General features: G+C 41.3%; 1 protein-coding gene across 1 annotated transcript; it reads right to left on the reverse strand.

The window, feature by feature from the left end:
- Positions 1-227: 227 nt before the first annotated feature.
- LOC100664018 (transmembrane and coiled-coil domain-containing protein 5B-like) lies at positions 228-12131 on the reverse strand. The gene is given in 12 exon segments (XM_003418727.3): positions 228-492; positions 1157-1200; positions 1507-1582; positions 1870-2015; positions 5199-5261; positions 5865-5924; positions 6705-6761; positions 8201-8269; positions 8931-8981; positions 9523-9637; positions 9923-10072; positions 10762-12131. Coding segments are annotated over 12 exon segments (1065 nt in total). The 5' UTR covers positions 10797-12131; the 3' UTR covers positions 228-293.
- Between the last annotated feature and the right edge of the window lie 4003 nt (positions 12132-16134).

The following is a 16134-nucleotide window of genomic DNA, read 5'->3' on the forward strand; positions in this document are numbered from 1 at the left end:
CAGGAACCTGTAAGTGCCTCATCTCTGAGCTTCCTCATTTGGCTGAGGCTCCAGGACTCACAGGCCAAATTCATAGACCAAAACAATGGACTCTGGTCAAACATACATATATATATATTTTTTATTTCAAAGAGACACACTCCAGAGGGAAAACAAGGAAAGAGAATGAAATGAAGATGAAAACATAGTAACAACTGAAGGCTCCACTCCCTTCCTGGCCCATACCTCCATGTGGGGCCATAGCCATACTTCCTCCACTCCCATGTGGTGTGCGGACCCCAGGCCACCAGAGACTAGTGCGGCAGAACTTCCTCCACCTCCAGAGTGAGGAAGGGGAAAAGGAAGTCCCGCAACCTCTTCAAGGTGCCCCTGCTCATTACCACGGGCAGGATGTCCACAAGAAGGTGACAGTTTATGTACTGTATGTGGAAAAGCACACAATCCAACAACCTAATGAAGATCGTGATCATGAAGACAAGACACCGAAAATGCCTGCAAAGAGACTTTCATTAGCGTGGGGGAGAGAGACAGCTCAGCGCAGCAAACCTCACACTTACAAATGTCTGGGGTGGGAATTGCTATGGTCTCCAGCTTTCTTCAGACAAAACTGGTGGGATGCATGGGATGGAGGTAACAGAGGATAAGGGTAGAGGACAGGTGATAACAAAAAACAAACAAAGTGTTGTAGTGGAATTGAATACAGCTGTCCTGACATTTAAGTCCTCCAACAGAACAGACCTCATTATAGAGAAGTTGGAGGTACAAAAACATAAAGACTTTCCAATCACTGTATATGGGGCAAGCTTTTTGGATGCTGTCATAAAACGCCCAGGACCATCACACTTGAGAACATGTGACCAGTGGCCCTCTTCAAGTCCTCTATAGCAAGCAATTCTAGAATTTTACCAAGGCTGAGCCATCTCTGACATTAAAATCTAGGTAAAATGACTAGGATGGACTTTTTTCTAAACATCAAGTGTGGGAAGATACCAACCCAAACAATAAAAGGTGTGTGTGTGGGTTGTGTGCTGCCTGATGTTTTCTGGGTGGTAGATGCATTTATTCTTATTCCTTCTGCCCTTCTGCATCAGGTCACCTGCTTCTAGTGAGTGAATGTAGGCTAGACTAGGTAAAAAGCCAAGATTACACCACTTACCTGTGCCCAAAGATCCTTCTCTGTTCCTTAATGATGGTCTTCTCCTGTGGGAAGCAATAAAAGCCACAACTAAGCCTGTCCATGTGCTCACAGAGAAACAGTACAGTGGGGTGGCCAAGAGCACAGACCCTGGAGTCTGGCTGCCCAGGTTGGAATCCTCCCTCTGCCACTTCTTAGTGGCTGTGGTGTGGGGCAAGATGCTGAGGCTTATTTCTTTCCCTAACCCTAGAGTTATTATAAGGGTTAAGAGATTGGGGTGGGGGGGAGGGTAGAGAGACGAGAAGGAAAGAAAAAATCCAGGGGAGGGAAAGCATGGAGGAAAACCCCCAACTGGGGCAGGGAAGACTTACCACGTTGGTTTGGATGGTCTCCAGCAAAACTGATCCAGGTTTCACTATTTGGAAGGTGTCGTTCTGGGCTTTGGATCTGCTAAAAAAAGGTTAGACCAAGGTCTGTGTAACATAATTTAAGGGGTTGAGGAAAGGGCTTTTCTAAGTCATGTAACAGCTATGAGCTATTTCCTAAGCTTTTGACAAAATTGACAACGTTCAGCGTTCAAAATTGCTCAACATACAAAGAATCAGGAATGTGTAACCCATTCTCAAGAGACAAGAAAATCAATGGAGATCAACCCTGATGTAACCCAGATGCTGGATTCAAACTGCAAAGTCTTGGTGGCAGCTGACACTTCAGGTCAGATCTTAGTTCCTGGCCTGTGCTGCTCACAGACTTCCTTGAGGTTGCAGGGTTTGGCGTCATCCAGATATTTGGGGAGAGTTACAGACACAGAATTTCGGACTCTCCATCTCTGACTCTCAATTTTCTTTCCAGCAGCTTTGGTTGTCTCAAACTCTGCCCTCTGTTGTTTTAGCCCAGAAAGACTCAGGTTTTTTGTTTTTTTTGTTTTTTGTTTTTTCTGGGTTTTCACTTTACCTCACAGCACCTAGCTTGGCCTGGCCTCAGGCCAAAAGTGATAAAAATGGGAAAATACATCCCTTCTTCCAAGTGTCAACTTCCCTCCAGAATCTGCCTACTTTTACTCCTCTCTTAGTGCCTTCTAGGCATGGTTTGTTCATTCACTTTGTTGTATTTTTTTGTCCAGATGGACCCTGCGGTGGGTCAGATCCAGTAAAGTCTCACTCAGCCTTTTTGTGAGAATTTCTTTTTGTAATCATCAAATAAAGGAGAAAAGGGAAAAATAGAACAGACTTCTGGTTCTGATATTGTAAACTCATGATGGAGCAGCTTATATCAGACTAGCCCACCTCCAAAGTCAACTATAAAAACTAGACAAAATACATAAAACAGCAATTTGAATGTATTGGAGAATAGAGTGAAAAGATGAGAGGGTACAAGCACTCTCAACTGTGAGAAGTAAAGCACACTGAGGTGAGCTCCTCATTCATCCAGGCTTTTTCCCAAGGGCATTTGCCAATTTTTTGTGCAAAGGAATAGAGTCCAAGCAACAAGCGGCAGCACCAATTGGCTGAGGAGGTAGAATATGGCATTCAGGACTGTTAAATTTACTATGCCTCAAGCAGAAAAACAAGAGAGGAGGAAACCATATAGAAGTGAGTCCAAATGCCTACAGAGGTTTTCTTCTCAAGGTGATAGCTGTCTCCTACACTGTACGCGTGTACATCAAGATTCTAAAACATCCACTATCCCTGTACCTAGCTAATAGTATACTAAAAGTTGTAGCTAATCCAATAAGGCGAGAAAAATAAATAAAAAGTATGAAGGTTGAAATAGAAGAGATATAATTATCATTATTCACTGTTGAAACTCTAAAAGAATCTACAGATTACTAGAATAAGTGGCTTTAACAAGGATGATGGATACAAGTTCAATTTATAGAAGTCAATTACATTTAAATACACTAGTAATGAACAATTAAAAAACCAAATTAATAAACATGTCATTTATAATAGCATCAAAACTATCAAATACTTAGGAGTAAATCTGATGAAAGACGTACAAGAACACTGCACAGAAAACTAAGAGAAAGTAAAGACCTAAATAAGTGGAGAGATATATTATATTCATGGATTGGAAAGCTCAATGTTGGTTAGATATCAACTATCCCCCAAATTGATCTACAGATTCCATGTAATTCCAATAAAAATCTCAGTATTTTTTTGTGAAAATTGAAAAATTGATTCTGAAATGTATGTGGAAATTCAAAGGGCCAAAAATAGCCAAGATAATCTTGAAGAAGAACAAAATTGCAGAACTTAAACTATCACACACCATGACTAATTATAAAGCTACTTTAATTCAAACAGGGTGGTATTAGCACAAGGATGGACACACAGACCAATGGTACAGAATAAAGTATACTGAAACAGGCTCACAAATATATGGTAATCTGACTTATAAAAAAAAAGCTTGGATGTATGGTCTCGTCAATAAATGGTACTGGGTTAGTTGGCTATCTATATACGGGAAAAAATGAATATTCATCACTACCTCACACCATAAAAAAGATAAATTCTAGATGGAAGGCAAACTAAACGTAAAAGGTAAAACAATAAAAAAAAATTCTGCAAGAAAGCATAGCATAGTTTTATAGCCTAAGGAAAGCAATAGCCAAAAAAAAAAAAGAAAAGACTGGTAAATGTGATGAATTATATTTATTTAAAATTAACATGGTTGCTTATTGAAAGATGTCATTAAGAGAGTTAAAAAGGTAAGCAATAGAATAGACCGTAATACATATATCTGACTAAGAACCGTATCAAGAAAATATACGGAACTCCTATAAATCAGCAAGTAAGAAAAAGACTGACAACTCTTCAAATGCAGGCAAAAGACACTTCAGGAAAGAGGATACCCAAGTTTCCAATAAGCATTTGAAAAGATACACAATGTCATTAGTCATCGGTGAAATGTATTGTCAAAAACCAAAGTTAGCTTACCACTACGCACCTGCCAAAATGGCTAAAATTAAAAGGGATTGGAAGTACCAGTTGTCAGTGGGAAGGCAGAATAACTAGAACTCTCATACATTGCTCGTGTGAATGTAGAACGGTTTTATCTAATAAAGCTAAAGATATGTGTACCTTATGTCCCAGCAATTGCACTCCTAGGTACATACCCAAAGGACATAAGTGTATCTGTCCATCAAAAGAAGTGACCAAGAATATTCATAGCAGCTTTATTTTTAATGGGCCCAAATTATAATTAACAAAAATATTCATCATCAGTATAATAAATTGTGCCATATTCATACAATGAAAAACTATGCAGCCATAAAAAAGAACAAACTGCAGCTGTATGCAGCCACGTGGATGAATCTCAGTAAAAGATGTCATACTCAAAAGAGGATACACTGAACAATTTCATTTATATTTATAATCTCATTTATAATTTCAGGAAGATAAGAAACTAAAAAATGATAGCAGTCATATAGGATCAGAGAGAATTTACCTTTATAAGGAGGGGGCAGTTTTGGGGTGCTCAAAATATTCTGTGTCTAAATCTGGGTAATGTTCACATGTGAGTATACATGTATGAAAATTCATCAAGTTATGCACTCTGTATTGCATCATATACATAATGCAAGAAAAAAGTATAAACAGACAAAAAGGAAAGTGTGTTAAGTCCTAAGACATACAAGTCTATGGATACGGAGCATCAAATCACATCACTGGGGCTCCCACTCAGTCTGGTGGGTCCCCCATGTCCTGGGGAAGGGGACAGCACGCACATGTGGAGAGACATTTCTGGACTCGTTGCTCTCTTTTTACGAGGATACTTCCTCTCTGAACATAGCCTGAATCAGTTTTCAGGAATGACACTCAACTCAGGGCACATGAAAAGAACACACAAAAAGAGATCTTTTTTAAACACCAATTGCTGAGAAAGGCAGGGAGAAGCTTGATTTTTTGGTCTGGGACATGGAGCAGAGGCTGATAGGGACGACTTGGTGGGACCCATTTAACACAGGGATAGAAACTGCTCTGAAAAGTACTCCACCCTTCAAAGATGTCCTGGGACTGTCACTTCAGCCCCCTGAGGAGGTCATTTTGAAAACTTAAACTTCTTTTTCAAGAAGCACCATCTCCTTTTCCTTTTCCACCTTTCTCAGAATTTCCTGGTATTTCTTTCCATAAAAATAAAATATATATATATATATGTTTGTCATAATTGAGAATTTCTGTGCATTGTATTACAATGGCATTGATTAAAATATATAACAAATTTGTCTTCTAAGACTAACTTTTAATATTCCAAACAGTAGAGGTGTGTGTGCGTGTACCTGTGAGTGTGTACACACAGGCGGGGAGGTGTTCTCATAGAAAATTAGGAGAGCTTAGTGACCAGAATGGATATACGTGAAAAAAGGGCTTCTCACTGCCTCTGCTTGTGTTCAAATCCCAGCTCTGCCACTTACTAGCTGTGTTTCCCAGGGTATGCTCCCAACTCTTCCAAACCTCAGTTTCCCCATGATCATGACAGTATCATCCTCAGAGAGTTACTGGGCAAATTGATTTGAGAAAAAAGTACCACATGTCCAGTACTTAGCACAGTGCCTTGCACAACATAAATCCTTAACTAAAGTCTGTTTTGTTATTGTTGTTCTGTAAAAGGCACTTTACCCCGGCAGCAGATTTCAGCCTAACAAGAGGCCAAGGGACCCCTTGTCCAGTCACGGCCTTGGAGAAATTCTGCCTCTACTCTGATTTTTTCCCCAGAAACATTGTACCTTTATGTAGTGGGCCTTGTCCTCACAGAGCTGATGCACAGATTGGTAGTCGTTTTCTGTCTAGAAAGAAAAGAAAATGAACAAATCCATGCCTTAAATCAGAACCACGAAAACATCTGTCTCCACCCAAGCCTAGGCTGTTCCCTGGGGCCCCCTCACTGGTGCACTGGACATTTGGCCAGTTCCCTAGCAACTCCTGACCTGAGGGGAAGCAACCACATCACAAAGCAGTGATCTCATCATTCAGGCTCAGGGTCTAATTTTAAGCAAAGGAAATTGTTTCCCAAGGTTGTGATATGCCTCTCAAGTGAAGCATCAGGGGGCTGTTTCAGGACACCTGGGTTTGTGATTCAACAATATATCTGAGGTTGCTATGAGTCGGGATGGATTCGACAGCAACAGGCTTGGTTTTTTGGTTTGGGTGTTGTTGTTAGGTGAGAGTCGATTTTGACTCTTAGTGACCCCACATGACAGCAGAACTGCCCCACAGAGTTTTCTTGGCTGTAATCTTTACAGAAGCAGATCTCCGTGTCTTTCTCATTTGGAACTGCTGGGTGGGTTCGAACCGCTGACCTTTCAGTTAGCAGCTAAGTGCTTTAACCATTGTGCTACCAGGGCTCCTTATATTTGAGGTAAGAGAATGTTTAAGAAATATTAAGACTAGTACTTTTAATATAAGCTTTCTTTCCCTTCACCTGCATGTGAATCAGAGATTCATTTGCCAAGTATTTTTGCTCCTCCAGTGCCTAAGCCTCAAGCAATTCTGTTTCTGAGATCTTTGGGATTCTCTCCTATTTGTATCCTGGGCTAGACCCTCAGTGGAAGGAGTATTGCCTCTACCTTGACCAGCTTTTTTTCTTGCTTTGCACAGGACTCTGTTGCCTTTTGTAGTCTCAACTGCGGAAGACAGGGACAGGGGAAAGTTAGTAACATTCTTTTGTGGAAGATAAAAAGGCACTTTTCACCCAGCAGAGTGCATGATAATGATGGCTGTCATATAGCGAAGACATGTGATAATAACAATCTAATTTTATTTTCACAACAATCCTATCAGGTGGGCACTATCATTACCCCCATTTTACAGATGAGGAAACATAGACATGGAGAATTTAAGTAATTTGCTTAAAAGTCACAGTGGCGGAGCCGTGGTAGTGTAGTGGTTAAAAGCTACATCTGCTAACCAAATGGTCAGCAGTTCGAATCTACCGGCCACTCCTTGGAAACCCTATGGGGAAGTTATATTCTGTCCTATAGGGTCACTATGAGTTGTAAACGACTAAACGACAATTGTTTTTTGTTTTTTTAATCTGACTCCTTAGTCCCTGGCCTAACCATCCCCCTTCCTCTAATCCTACTAACTCACCAGCCTCTTTCTCCCACTCATATTCTATAGGTGTACTGGCATACCCTCTGAATCACAGAGGGAGCAAAAGAGAAATTTCATTGCTCTTTTTTTTAGAGAGAAAAACAGGATGGTGGGGCTACTGTATTCTGGAATCAGCGAAATAGCCATATTCTTCACATAAATCTGCAGAGGGCTTCCCCAAAGGGTTTTGCCTCCTACTGGACATCCATTGGAAACCCTGGTGGAGTAGCCGTTAAGAGCTCCAGCTGCTAACCAAAAGGTCAGCAGTTTGAATGAACCAGGAGCTCTTTGGAAATCATATGAGACAGTTCTACTCTGTCCTGTAGGGTCACTATGAGTTGGAATCAACTCGATGCCAATGGGTTTTGGTTTGGCTGGGCATCCATTAATGCATTCAGCAAATATTTATTGGGTATCTTCTAGTGCCAGGCACTGTTCTAGGCCCTGGGGAAATAGCAGTGAACAACACAGGCAAAAATTCATGCTCTCACTGGGTTTATCTTCAGATAGAGGAAAAAGATAAAAACAAAATTTCCTTGGCCTATGAGCCATGGGTTGGAAAATCAGATAAGATCATTGCCATATCCCTGTATGATCATGGAAGGTAGTATTTGCTTTGTGCTTGAATATCGGTATTTGTGTACCCTTCTCATTTAGATATAAACTTGGGAGCCAGTGCACATGGGCATTCAGAATGTGTGTTATATTGACTGATAGGTGGTGAGGTCCCTAGAGCAAGTCCCCTCCACTCTAATGCCATTGCAGTTGTCTCTGTTACTAGCATGACACGTATGTTCTAAGCGCTCTGTGGTCCGTGGAGCTAACTACAGGGAACAAACGAGGTCCGCCCACCTTGGACAAACACAGAAATGTACTAACCTAGGACAGTCCTTGAAGACTTTCCCCCTCCTGGGACCTAAAATTGACAAAACGTCTCCCAGAAAATCTCTAGATTTGCTTTTCTACTCACCTTCAAGTCTGTCAACATCTGCCTTAAGGTTTCTTTATCAAGGCCAACATCATTAAATTTCCTCAAAATCTGAAATTCCATTCCAAAAGTCATGAACTAAGTAAGGCACAGAAACACGAACACCTGGAACAATACCAGACTTGGGGAACCCAGGGCTGCAGAATAGTGGGTGGGGGTGACTTATTCAGGTCCCAGATGGAAGCTAGCTTGATGAAAGCGTGTCTCCCTTCCCTCTGGAAGCTGTGTGACTCCATGCTAGATGGACAGACCTTTTTGCTCCCTTAGCCAATGCAACCTGTGGTACACAATGAGGAGAGGGAGGAAAGAATGGGCAGAGTGGCTGGGGGTAGGAAGGGCAAATCTTTTCTCCTTCTACAGTCCGTGAACTCTCTCGACACAAGCCTGTAACTCCCAGTGGTGTTATGGGCTGGGAAATTTAGAAGATGGCAGGGGAGAGGGAGCAGACAGGTTGTGCAGGTTTCTCCCTCTCCAGTCTTTCTGGCTGGAGTGTTCAGGAAGACACTGAATCGTTGGGATTCCTAGGAAATGACCCTTGTTTCAAGAATGATCATTATGGGGTTGAAAACAGCCCTTCCACAAGTGTGTATGTATTTCTTCATTCTGAAAGTAACCAGTCCCTCTCTCTCATGCTCCCAGCCCACCCCTACCACCCTTTCGCTTGTGAAGACCATGTTCTGCGGATCCTGGGAACCTCGAAACCCCACCTTACCTTCTTCTGAAGCTCCAGCACACTCTTGGTTAGAATCTTATTATTTTTTTCCTGCAGAAAGAAGGAAGTAAGGGGACAAAACTGCACTACTCCTACATCCTCCCCCTTGCTGGGCCACTGAAATTACATCTGGGTATAAGTGTATAGGAGTCCCTAGGTGCTTCAAATGGTTAAGTGTTCAGCTGCTAGCAGAAAGGTTGGAGGTTAGAGTCTACCCAGAGGAGCCTTGGAAGAAAGGTCTTGCAGTCTACTTCTGAAAAATCAGCCATTGAAAACCTTATGGAATACATTTCTATTCACACATGGGTTACCATGAGCCGCAGTCAACTCAATGGCAGTTTTTAAAAATATCTGCATATGTGTGTGTGTGTGTGTGTGTGAAGTGGGAAAATTGCACTCTGGCCCCACACAGCAGACCTGGGAACAGAGCCCCTATACCCAGAGCCTTAGTCACGGAGCATAATCTTCAATGGCTGCAGCTTCTACAGACATGGTTACAGAAGAAATGAATGTATGACAATCCCCTGGGGAAGAGAGAGTGCAGATTTCGAGCAAAATGCGTCAGATGCTCCTTTCCTAGACACCTCCGTACCAGTTTTGCTGTCTCTAATTCCAAGTCCCTCAGGGCTTCCTCCTCAGATACACTGTCATTCAGCTACTCCTTCGCCTTGGCTAGTTCTAGTGACAGGGCAAGCTCTCTTTCTAGACTGAAATATGAAGTCAGTAAGCATGGATCAGTCTAAGGAAGCTGCAACAGCACTGGGTCCTCAGCTGGGGAAACTACAGTCAAAGGTCTCGGGGGCCTGAAGTGACTACCAAATGCAGTGGCAATAAAATGTCGACCGAAAGTGGAAATTTAATAACGAAAGCCTTTGAGGGCATGTTTCAGGATTTAAATGACACACCAAGGTTCACCGGTAGGTGAACCTCCCTCCTACCTTCTCTCCATCCTATGAGGAGGAGCCCTTCTCTCACCCACTGCAATGTCTGACCTTTCAATAGCTTCTTCTTTCTCTTGAATTTTTCTCAGACAAACCTGATTTACCTCATCCAGCCTCTGCAGGTCCTTTTCAAGGTAGGAGTTCAGGTAGTCAAGGTTCTGTTTTGTGACTTCTAATTTTGGTATTTCCATCATATCATACCTACAGGAAAATCATCTTTATACTAAACAGGATAGGAAAACATGAGCCCTAAAAAGACTCCACCCCATAAGCTCATTCATTCTTCTGTCTTTGATTGTTTTTATACTTAACTCAGCCTATACTTTTTTCCCTTTCTATGACACAATGATTTCTACAGTTTGCATGAAATAAATTCCTGGAGTCGTATTACATTTTAATTTTAAGTATTATAAGTGGAACTCACTGAAACCCAACTCTTTTGAAATCTTTTACAAAGCGAAAGCAACCTTTTTTGTATGAGTAATTATATTCTAACTTACTTGTTTTCAAAAAATTTTTATGTGGAGTATGTGTGACTCCAGTCACACATATAAAGCATTTAAAGATTTGCAAAGGAGAGGGATGTCTTCAGTCTCTGTTAACTGCTTAAATATCTTCTAACTCAGTTAGGGAGGTGCAGGGGCCAGGTGAAACGGGGGAAGTGGGTTTTTTCTCCAAACAAGATGGATTGGCTGCTTGAGACATTAGGTATATCTGAAAATCCCACCATTAGTCTGTAATAAAAGAAATGTAACCAAAGGCTTTTCTCCCCAGGAAGCCTCCCCAGGCTTGAGGAGATAATGTCCTCCACAATCAATACAATTCTTCCTTACCACTTGGATACAGAGACTATTATTCTACTGAAATCTTCTATCATTCTCATGACTTACACATTATCCGATGGGTCCTGTCCAACTTCTTTCATGGTCAATTTCCTACAATGTTAATACACACAGTTGTTATGGAAATAAAGCCTCTACTGACTAATGAGTAATGGGCCAAGGAAGGAGCAGCCAAAAGTTAGACTTTTTGTTCAGGCAAGACAGCCAAGAGGATGCCTCCTGTAGTCTCTCACTTTCCAGGATCAATTGCAGTATTTTGCATGAACTAAATTTCAACAAGTCAAATCCAGGGCGCTCCTGAGAAACCCTATGGGGCAGTTCTACTCTACCCTATAGGGTTTCCATGTCAGAATCGACTTGGTGGCAACAGGGGTTTTTTTGTTTGTTTTTGTTTTTTTAATTCTCCTAACTTAGTTATTCTCAAAATATTTCACACTTTGCTACCTTTCCTCTTCCTTGACAGCATTTGCTCAGCTATGGCTAAATGCTAAGTGGATGCAAGTGTTTGTCTATTGGCAAATGCATTCACTAACCCAAGCCCTCAGGGAAACTTAGGGGAAAAAATGGAAGAGGCAGAAGTTATCAAAAAAGTCAGCTACCTGATACCGTCATCCTACTTTCTAACAAACTCCAGGTATTACAGGCTAAGCTGTTGTTGAGTAGCGACATAAATAGCAGCCTGGACAAAAGGATACAACTTCTGGAAAGAAGGAGCAGATGTCAGGCTTTCAGGGCTGGCATCTCCTAACCACTGTACCAAAATCAAAGTTCAGGACCAAATCCAATTTAAGAAAAGTAGAATCCCAAAACTCCCTTCTACTTTCACATTCCATCTCTACTTTTCTCTTTCCCTTGAAGCTTTTTGTTTTCATTGCTTTCTCAATTCCTTCTCCCAACTCTTTTCATCACTCTTCCTTCGGTTTTCTTTTCTTTCTATTCTTTTTACACACAAGTTATCTCAGCCTATGATGATATCATCTGAGCTCACCCTTCTCTTTCCTGGCACTCCTCCCAACCAAGACTTCCAACTGAACATCAGAACTTTCAGAAAAGGCATCTCCTTGCTGATTGAGTTTTCATATATAGCTAGACCTATCCTCTCTGGCTGGGTGGGGCAGCATGTCACAGTGGGTGGGGTTGATGGGGTGCTGACAACTCATGGTCATCTCTGTAGGCAGAGCGGAAGCAGGGTTCAGAACTTTAGGGCAATTCAGATCTCTTTTGAAGCAGTGATAAGATCTATGGGACAATTTCCTGGACATAGTTTAAATCTGTTCTGAAACAACAATCCACTCTACGGAATATATTTTTCCCCCCAAATCTAAGGCCTGATAGTAGTGAAGGTAACTTTCATCCCTCTTCCATGATCTTTGTTGTAATATGCGTGCAAGCTGCTCCACCCACATCCAAACCACACATCTCTATTCAATACACCCAAGAGGCATGGGGTAGGAATGCATGAGACCAGGACATGAAAAAATATGAGTGATGTCTTGTCTACGAGGCAAGAAAGCCCTCACCAAGTTGTATTCTTAGAACTGCAAAACTCCTTTATTTTCCCTGAGTTGACGGCACAGGCCAGTTGTTGGAAAGGAAAGGTATGATGTCTCAAACATGGAAAGAATATGTGGGGGTGGAGAAAGAAGGAGGAAAGAGTGTTAGGTCCAGGGACCCGATCCTACTGCTTAGACCTTTATAATTCCCACTTCATTTTTTGAGGTCTTAAATTACTGGAACGATAGCTGGAACTTTTACATGTTATGTCACTCTACTAAGAATGCTTGGATTCCTCTCTTTTGACTAGTAAGATGAGGCAAGAAACAGAATTGGAGAGACATCAATAAAGGTATGTGCTTGGACTTGTTAGTCTGTCCATTTCTGTCCCCTACACTCAATTCTCTCCTCTAAGTCTAACCTTTTCCAGCTAAATTTTACTATGTTCAAGTCCCTGGAAAGGCCTGATAGAACACACAACTGTCTCCCTGGAACGTCTCTTCCATGCAACAATAGCTGTCATAATCTTCTCCATGCTTCTCAGCTCAGTTCAAATGCTGTTTCTCCTACACCTTCTCAGATGCCAAGCCCCCACTCCAGGAAAATTAATCCCCCCAACCTGTTATCCTGTTTTGGCATTTTATATTGTTTTGATTCTGCAATTAGGCCATAAGCCCCTTGAGAGCAGGTGTTTTCATCAAAGCTATTTTGATTCTCCTCCTCCTCATCTCCATTGTTCTCCAGGGGGCACCATTTACATAGAATGCAATAAGGACGATGCTTCTGTGTCACGGATTGAATTGTGTCCCCTCAAAATATGTATCAACTTGGCTAGGCCATGATTCTCACTATTGTGTGATTGTCTGCCATTTTGTCATCTGATGTGATTTTCCTATGTATTATGAATCCTGCTTCTGTGATGTAATGAGGCAAGATTAGAGGCAGTTATATTAATGTGGCAGGACCCAATCTATAAGATTAGATTGTGTCTTAAGTCAATTTCTTTTGAGATATAAAAGAGAGAAGAAAACAGAGAGACTGGGGGACCTCATACCACTAAGAAAGTATTGCCAGGAGCAGAGTGTGACCTTTGGACCCAGGATCACTGCACTAAGAAGGTCCTAGACCAGGGAAAGATTGATGATGAGGGCTTTTCTTCAGAGCTGACAGAGAGAGAAAGCTTTCCCCTAAAGCTGGTGCCCTGAATTTGAACTTCTAGCCTACTAGACTGTGAGAGAATAAAGTTCTGTTTGTTAAAGCCATTCACTTGTGGCATTTCTGTTATAGCAGCACTAGGTAACTAAGATGTTTTTGGAGTTGTCCAAGAGGAGAATGGCCCTGAAAATGGAGAGTGGAAGTAGGCTTGGTAAGATACAGAACGCGCCAGTTTCTGTTTCAATCCTAGTACTTCCTATTTGTGTTACACTGAGCAAGATAAAATCCCTGAGCCCCTGACCTGTGAAAGGAGCTGTCTTTGGCTGGGTTCTCTAGAAAAACAAAACCAGTAAAGAGAATAAATATATGTATATATATACAGAGAGAGAGAGAGAGATTTATACCAAGGAAATAGCTCACACGATTGTAGAGACTGAAATGTCCTAAGTCCATGGATTAGGACAGAGGCTTCTCCTATTCATGTTGCTGCAGGGGCTGGCAAACCCAAGACTGGCAGGTCAGGTTGCTGACAGGCTGTGAAGATCGAGGAATCCCAAGATCAGCAGGTAAGCTACTAGCTCAAGTCCCAAGACCGGAGATCAGACAAACAACAGACAGCTATAGGATCCAGAACAACCCAAGAACCTTGGCAAGGCAAGCAGGAAAGAAGTAGGTGGCAGACAGCAGAGAGATGAAGGCTGAGGGGACAGTGTGCTGCCACAGGTCCCGCCTCCACTGGTACCACTCAGCAGATTCCACCGTGGGGTAATCACGTATCAAATTTCAACACGGAAGTGATCGCAACATTATACAACTGCCAAAACACTGAGAATCGTAGCTCAGCCAAATTGACACACAATCTTAACCATGACAGGAGCATTATACCTACTTCGCAAAGTTTTTGTGGAAATTAGATGATATAATATTAAAGCCCAGCACAGTGCCTGACACACAGTGGTGCCTGAGTCTTATCAATTCTCCGACACAATACTTTTTAAATTTTTCTATCTCGTATTGTCTCAGAATGAGTATTACACATGGCATATACTAATTGCTTTTAGAATGGCTGAATGAATAAATGACTTATTCTATGCCTCTTATCCAGAACAGGTATTCTCCTTCCAACACACCTGAGAGACTCTCACCAGCACCCACTTATTAGTAGACTGTCATTAGCAACGAAGTGTACCATGGCAGCAGAGTTCTCAACAGAAGCCCAGTGCCCCAGCAGATTTACTCAAAATCAGAGGTAGGGGTCTCTGTAATATGAAGGTCTTTGCCAGATGATTCTGGTAAATGACACCAGGTAGTAGATGCCTCTGGTTGAGAATCACTGATAAAGAACATATTCTCTCCATGAAACTGCACCCTTCCTCTCCCTCAAAACACTGGAAATCCATTCTCTCCATAAAATCTTCCAAAATGAGCCATTCTTAGTTTAATGCCCCTGCTAGACAATGTCATCTTTGAAACTGACCATTTTTTTCCCTCTTTCCCTTGACATTAGGAAGCTCAAAACCAGATATGAAGCTTTAAATTTTTTTCCATTTTTAATATTTATTTTTATAATTGTTTTCAATAGTTTATTTGTTCAACAACATTATCCTCTTGTTAATGTAATTTATTTTTATAATTTATTTTACATTGTTGTTAAGAATACACACAGCAGAACATACACCAATTCAACAATTTCTGCATGTATGATTCAGTGACATTGACTACATTCTTCAAGTTGTGCAACAATTCTCACCCTCCTTTTCCAAAATTTTTATGACTGTACTGGATATTATGGCCTGTATGGCTTTCCTTTAGTCTTATTCTTCTATTTATATTTTACCTAGTCCTGATTTTTTTATTTTTCCACTACTTTGCATTAGGCCTAGAGATAAAGACTGAGACAGAGACAAAGATAGAAATGAGTAGGGAAGTAGAATGTAATGGGCAAGAACATAGACTTTGGACTCGGATGAAACTGACTGAATCCCTGCTCCACCATTTCCCAGCTGTGAGGGCTTGGACAACTTACTCAAGCTTTTTAATCCTAATTTTTCTAGTATATAAAATGGAGATCATGTGCACCCATCTCATAAAGTTATTGTGAGCTTTAAAAAAAAAAAAAAATCACAATGCCTGACAAAATAAATGTTCAATAATGGTAATTATGATTATCATCATTATTATAAACATCCAAAGTAGCTCAACACCGTTAATAACTCCCTCCACTTCCATCACCTCAGCAAATCCCCCCAGGCTGTCTTCCCCAACCATTCTAAGCCTTATGCTCTACTCCAATAGCTCCAGTATCCTTCCTTTTCCACATTCTTCTTTCTTTTCTACTTTGCTGTCTAGCCCTCTTAGCTTCACTTTTTGTTGTGGTTTCTTGTTAAGGATAGACACAGCAAAATGTATCAATTCAACAATTTCTACATGTACAATTCAGTGACGCTGATTACATTCTTCTAGCTGTACATCCACTCTCAGCCTCCTTTTCTACGTTGTTCCTCCCCCATTAACATAAACTCACTGCCCCTTATGTTTCCTAACTAATCTTTCAAATTGTTTTTGTCAGTTTGACCCCTTAGAGATAGGTCTTAAAAAAAACACAGTGCTCAAGGTGGACGTTCTTTACTAGTTAATCTATTGTTTGGTTTTAAGAACACTTCAAGGGATATTTTTGGTTTAAGGTTTAAAGATTACCTCAGGGCAATAGTTTCTGGGGCTCGTTCAGCCTCCAAGGCTCCAGAAAGTCTAGAGTCCATGAGAATTTAAAAT

This window comes from Loxodonta africana, chromosome 10, assembly GCF_030014295.1.
Source record: "Loxodonta africana isolate mLoxAfr1 chromosome 10, mLoxAfr1.hap2, whole genome shotgun sequence".
NCBI classification, from domain to species: Eukaryota; Metazoa; Chordata; class Mammalia; order Proboscidea; family Elephantidae; genus Loxodonta; species Loxodonta africana.